Raw genomic sequence first — 7,084 nt, 5'->3', positions numbered from 1 at the left:
AGGCAAACGATTTAAGTGCATTTATATTATATTGATTGAAATGTAAACACTTGTAATCAATATTTGGGTTAAATTAACAATCTATGCTTCAACAATTTAGAGTGAAGTACCAATGATTTAAGTCTCAACCAAATGCACTGACAAGCATTTTGTCAAATGTTGAGTAGATATATGAATTAAGACTGGTTTTATGTGTCTAATCTATCCTACAAAATTTTCAAACAAACATAGAAACTCATAGATCAAGTTTAATTATACCAATTAGAACATTCCTTGTGAATGTAGTCTTTATTATGTATAAGCAAGAAGCTTTAAGTAATCTTTTGAAAATAACTTTTGGAAATTTACAAGACAGGAAATCTTGTAGAAAGAACGATCTGGTTGCAAAAACGTTATATTAAAGAAAAATATTGCAAGGTAATTTATTATAATATACAATCCTAAACTTGAAAAACAAAATAATTTACAAAGAATATTAGAGGATAAAGTTGTTTAAAAAATAGTTATTTTGGACAACAAAGATCTCTTCTTGCATGTACAATTAAACTAACATTTGGTTGAGTGTAAAGTATATACCTCATACACACACACATGCACGCACACACACACACATTTCATATACATGTAAATTTCAAATGTAGTCCCACCCCCATGATTTTCTGATTAATATATCGCAACAAATAACTATCAATAGTCAGAATTCAGATAATGTCTTAACAGAAAGGAAGCAAAGTGTGAGATTGAATATACTTTTGTAAAGTTTGGACATGTCTGTTGTTTTAACACAGATATTTTTAATAGGAAGAAAGTAATTATTCTTTCTGCCCCGTTAAGAATTTGTAAGGGTTTTTCTGAAACACGGGAAAAGTAGGCTGAAGTTAACTAACAAATTATATAAAAGAAAATGGTTTTGTATCAGCACTTTTTTCCTTTCTACTTACTAAATGTGTAGCAAGAATTGGAGAGAGAGGGGGGGGGCAATGTTTTGAGAATACGTGTGGAAAAGTGTGATCATGATGTACTTTATTTTTAAATTGATTCTGAGGAGGGAAGGGATAGAAAAAAAAAATTGATACTGTATGTATCAATACTTGATATCAGACAGGAGAATGCATTCATTATTCTTTAGAGCCTCTCTGGCAACAAGAATTTCGAATGGTGCAATTTGTGGTATTTAATCTCAAAAGATTTCAGTCTCTCTGGCAAAAGGTTGTCTCAAACCAGGTGAGGATCACAAGAAATATTTTGATTTAAGTATTTAATTTCTGTTGGAGATTTTGAGTTATCATGTACTGGTTGTTCAACTAACCCAGTGAGAAGACCAGAGAAATATGAAATGTAAGGTAACCATAAAGTCCATTTTAAATCTGTGGCAACTGTTTTCAATGTAGTACACTACTTACATCCCACATCTGGAAATAAATAAAGAATAAAGACCATCAAAATCAATGAAAATGTTACAGGTGTACATTCAACAGCTATATTATTTTGTTTTGTGTTTTTATAAACACATTTCCCATATATTCTGTACAAGATGTATATTTAGAAATGTATTTGTATTAATTGGAGTGATTAACAATAATAAAGAAAAAGGGAGGTGGGTGTTTTATAATTGGCACCATTCTTGATGTTATGCTAGACTTATTTAAAATAAACTCATATTTACAGACATGATCAACTCATGATATTTACATGCCAACAAGGGAACCAATATACACGGACTCAATCTGCTAAGACTAGCAGTCAAACCTCTCATTACACCTTACTGTTGTACTAAAAAGAAATGAAATAATGTACTTCTAAACATATTGATGACATTCATAGTTAGAACACATTTGACCATCATGAAATATTTAATGTAATCTGATTGGCTAGTTTGCCATCCAAGTTAAATGTAGTATTATAGAGGAAAAACTCTCAGGGGCAAAGCAGAAAGAATCTGGACTGTACAACCTATAGTTTAGTTCACTGCTGCAAAGGAGAAACTGAAGAATGGTTGAGTTTGCCTCTGATGAAAAAGTAAAGAAAAAAAAATTTGGAAAGAAGAAATGAAGTTGCATAGTAGAAAGAGGAAAGATGTTGATAGGTAAAGAGAGATGTAAGCATACAAATTCTAAGCATATTTTGTTGCAGGGGATGAAAAACTACACATCAACAACTGAAGGCTGTACTTGTGAGTGGTGATATTTTGTGTATGGGTGTGGATGTAAGCAGCTAAAGAAGAATTAAGTTCAAGTCATGAAAATGTATCATGCCAACGCAGAAGATCAGATCCAATTCATCTTCTAGTTGGGGTAGAGAACTATGGTGTAAGACAATACTGGAGAAGGAAAGGTGCAAAAAACTGTTGTTAGGCAAATTGAAATAGTGAACCCCATGTGATCAAGTGCTGTGGCATCAGATGTCTAGCAAGAGCCCTTTAAACTGATCCAAATAACCTTTGACCAGTGTCACCTATATACAACTGGCTGCATAGCTGACAATTTATGTAATAAATGTTTGTAGTGGGACATGAAATAGTGATGCATAAAGGACAAATGCAGCAAAGGGTCTGGTTCGAGTGTTCTGGGATGTGGAAGAATGATCGATCACTAAGTTATGAAGATTGGGGGTGTGTTAACAGGAAGGAAAATAGTGGGGTCAGACAAGGAGATGGAGGTACAGTAGGAAAATGCACAGGAGAGGTAATGTGGCAAGATGGTAGGGAGGTAAAAAGGATGCAGTTGGTGATGGGGGAAGATAAGCCATGAGGGCAGAGGTACAGTTGACATCATGGTTGAGGAAGTAGATAATGTTTACCATTTGGAGCTAACACACATGAAGTAGTGGACTATATGCTGATACTGAATCTCAGAATCAAGGCTATAGATACAGAGGTGTAAGAATTGTGAGAAGGGGATGGCAGATTTTTTGTGAGTGGGATGAGGTAACATTGAGAGATAGAAATAGAAAATAATGGGTTTGTAAAAGATACAGCTAATGGATATGGAAATGTCCAAGAAGTTGATAGATGTGAATTTAAGGGCAGGGTGAAAAGCGATGACAAAGGTGATGTAGAAGTTGTGCTGATACAGTCATCAACGTAACGATCACATAACGCTAGGATGAGTAGTTCAGTGAACTGGGTGATGATCTGGATTTCAACTTACAAGCTGGCGTAGTTATTGCCCATCTTGATTCTCAAGGTCGCCTAGATCAGGGGTTTTCAAACTTTTTGACTTGCGGACCCCTTTATATTTCAGGCTTTACCTTAGGGACCTCCTAATAAACGCTTATGAAATTTATAGATAAATATTTGCTTAAAATAACATATTTTTACATTTCTTTATTTAACAGTATTTAACAAATAGGTTTATTGTCAATTAAAAGATTTCGATTAAAAAACATATATAAAATCAAATTGCCCATAAAAAGTATTTGCTGTCCACGGACCACAGTTTGAAAACCCCTGGCCTAGATCACACAGATCTTTCAAGAAAGCCAACCTCAGACTAAAACAACAACAAAATATCTGCAAATCATAGAAAAACTGAAATGAAACAAATATGGCAGTAGTTTCTATTTCTATTGCATACCTTAATAAGTCTGTCTTTACCAACTGTGAGGAGTCTTTTGCGTGTTGCATCAAGATGCATGTATACAATACTATGCTTGGCATCATGAAATGTTGCAAGAGGAGCTCTTCTGCAATTAAAATTTTAAATTGGCCTTTTTAAAAAGGAGAACAAAAATAACCATTTGGATTAAATCTATTCTGTCAGCTATATGGGTTTTTTAAAACTGTTTTTCAAAAGTGTAAAAATTACCTGTGTGCTTAAACAAGCTCAAGATTTTGGACAGGCTAAGTAAAATAACTACAACTCTATTATACTGGAGTTGGCTAACTGAAATCTTATTCTTGCGATGAAAACAACATGGGAAAATTGGTATTAAAAAGATTAAAACCAATGATAACAAGAGTTACACTACTATTTTACATTCTTTTCTATGGTAATGTCTGCAATACAGCACATTGTTTTTGCATTAATATTTTAAAATACACCCATGAGTTGGAAGAATCTTCTCCAGTACAGAATCTTGCTCTTGTTTTCCTCTATCATCTTCATGAGGGTGAGATTCCCGAGATCATTTTTCACTTCATCCTGTCTTCTGTAGGTTCCATACACTTGAATCACTTTGTACTCTTTAACCCAATTGTCATTCTCCGTAGGCATCCCAAGTCTGTGTGCCAGTGCAGTCGCCTTCTCTCTTACACACTACAGCTGATTCTTCTTATATCTAGTTTGTCTCCAGTGCATTTGTTCCCCAAAGTTGATGCACACCAATGTTACACATCCAACTGAATATATGTTCACCTCATTTCTTTCTATCTTCACATCCTCCACATTCAGGGCCCATGTTTCCTTACCATTCAATATCATACTTTGTACACAAGCATGATATAGTCCACCTTTCACTGAGAGAGAAGGAATGGGGTGTCTGCTACATACAAAGTTCCTTCTTTGTCAGCCTGTCTGCAATCCCTTTGAATTCATTGTGTACCCACAGTTTTCATGGTGAATTCTTATCTGCCTCTTTTCTACATTACATACTGAGCATGGCCACTTCTCAGAAATCAGAAGAATCTTTCAATCTTTCTTCCAACCTTTGCTTGATTTACTTATAGACCTTTTGATTCTCAGCTCAGTTTTGATGTTTGGCACTTTTCTTCAAAGATAATAGGCTATTGGGAAGTCTGCTAGAGACATTGAGCATGCCTTAGCAAGTGTACGGCGATGAGGCAATAGGTCGTACACAATGCTTCAAGTGGCACAGGTGTTTCAAAAGTAGAACGTCCCTGGAAGATGATGAGCAAACTGGAAGACCTGCCACGAGCGTCACCTTTGGAAATGTGGTGTTGTGCATTGAGAATTCATACTCCAAGGTCAAACCATCAATCAAGGGTTCTACAGCAACATTTTAAAGTATTTGAGGGAAGACATTCAGCTAAAGCAACTGGATCTGTGAAGTGCAAAAAATTAGATTCTTCATGACGACAATGCACCCTGTCACCAAGCTCTCCTCACTTGTGAGTTTCTTGCGAAAAACAACATAGTATTGCTTCCACATCTGTCCTATTCACCAGATTCAGTACCCGTGGACTTCTATCTCTTCTCCTAGATGAAAATGCAGCTCAAGAGTCACCATTTTAACACTGTTGTGGAGATCTTGAGCGAATTGCAGAACGTGCTTGACTCATGTATGGAAAATGACTTCCAGGTTGGATTCCAAAAGTGGCAGAAATGCAGGGATCAGTGTACTGCTGCACAGGGTGACTATTTCAAAGGAGATGATGTTAAGACTTAAGTAAATAAGTTATTTTTTTTTATTAAACATGACTGATCCAGGAACCTTTTGATACCTCATAAATAAGCATTACATTTGACAAAAGTAACCTGAATGCTAAATGGTTATTGACCATTTTGACCAGATAGCCACCATATAGTGGTTCCTATATTTGGTGCACTTGAATTATTCCCTTTCTATTCCATGTATTCTCTTAATTCAATGAATTTTCATAATAACAATTCCATGCCTCTTATCAGCATTGGAGAGGTTTAAGCACATTGCCATCATTATGTACACACATTGTGCGAATAGCATCCTGTTCATATAGACACACTGCTTTGCAATCCAGGACATGGTATGCTTCCAATCCAGGTCGCTACCACCTGATACTGTTTCTTGTCCCCTGCTTCCTTCCATTCTTTCCTGAGCTGTCAGTGAACTTTTATGGCTCTATCTACTGTACAAGTATACCCCATATGTCACCTTCTTTCTATCTGGTACTTTGCTCCATCCATAGATCTGGTCCCCTTCAAACCACACCTTACCAAAGGTTAAGGTGGTCTAAGTCTGAAAGGTGAAAAAAAAAAAAAAGGCCTGATGATCATGGCTAGAATGCTTTTGATCATTGGTCTGCTCGATCGTTAACAACTTAGAGTTATAATTATCTCAGTGTCAGTATGTGAGACCCACTAACCATGTCGCTATCTGACCAGTAATAAACACATCATATATTCAACATATAAGATAAAAAACCCCCTTTGGTCATGAATGATCGTGGGATTGCAGCTAGAAAGTTACCCTCCGAGGCACAAGTCCAGGCAAGGTTGCATATAGAAAACCAGCAGTTGCCCATGCATACCATCCTCCCCACTCCACAACACTGATGCTATCCAAGGAAAAGGCAAAAGTTGATACTGCTTGACACCAACTCGTTTCTACAGCTGAATGAACTGGGGCAACCTGACATAAAGTGTCTTGCTCAAGAACACAACACACAGCCCAGTCCAGGAACTGAACTCACCACCTCATGATAGTGAGCCTCTCACTTTAACCACTGAGACATGTGCCTCCATACATTCAACATACGCAGCAATAAAACTGGAATTCATAAAATAAATTAATAAGAAAGAAGGATGAACTGCAACAGCCATACTTACTCTTCATCTGTTATGCCAGAGAAACATTGATCACAAACACGTACTTCATATTCATAACCAAGTGGAGGAATAGTTGTTTTGTTACCACTACACTTGCCACATACAGCACGACCACACTTTCGGCAATGGTGCTGCAAGAAAATAAACAAAAAATTATACAGAAAGAGATAAAGTTAGGAGACATGAATTACCATCATTTTACATCTATTCCTCATAAGCCCTTAAGTGAGCAACTTAACAACTGCTAGAAATAGCAGCCAAATCACGCCAACTATTTTGAAGAGACATAATCATATATATATATTTATATAAGGGCATTACTACAGAATAATGCTACACACCAGACTTCCCAAATAAACACATTTTAGTACCGAATGTGTTTAATTCGGATGTCTGGTGTGTGGCATTATTCTGTAGTAATGCCATTATATAAATATAAACGAATAATTATATTCTTGGGAATAGAAATTTCCCTTATGAATTTTTTTGTACACTAGCTTCCTGATAAAATTCTTGTAAAAGATTTTTATCCTATTATTGAAATTAGATTATATATATATATATATATATTGCCAGTGCCCCTGGACTGGCTCTTGTGC

The 7,084-nt window shown here is 35.9% G+C and overlaps 1 protein-coding gene across 1 annotated transcript in view; it reads right to left on the bottom strand.

Annotated features, from left to right (window-relative positions):
* Positions 1–392: 392 nt before the first annotated feature.
* LOC106868453 (WD repeat and FYVE domain-containing protein 2) overlaps positions 393–7,084 on the bottom strand; it is an 89,962-nt gene continuing 83,270 nt past the window's right edge. Inside the window, exons 10-12 of the mRNA XM_014913727.2 lie at positions 6,486–6,616; positions 3,576–3,684; positions 393–1,412 (exon numbers count right to left, since the gene is read on the bottom strand). Of these exons, the coding sequence (XP_014769213.1) occupies positions 1,383–1,412; positions 3,576–3,684; positions 6,486–6,616 (270 nt within the window). The 3' untranslated portion in view covers positions 393–1,382. The remainder of the gene's footprint in view (positions 1,413–3,575; positions 3,685–6,485; positions 6,617–7,084) is intronic.

The sequence above is a fragment of the Octopus bimaculoides genome, chromosome 3, assembly GCF_001194135.2.
Source record: "Octopus bimaculoides isolate UCB-OBI-ISO-001 chromosome 3, ASM119413v2, whole genome shotgun sequence".
Taxonomy (NCBI): Eukaryota; Metazoa; Mollusca; class Cephalopoda; order Octopoda; family Octopodidae; genus Octopus; species Octopus bimaculoides.
The sequence above is the reverse complement of the archived record's forward strand: the minus strand, read 5'-3'. Positions and strand labels throughout refer to the sequence as shown.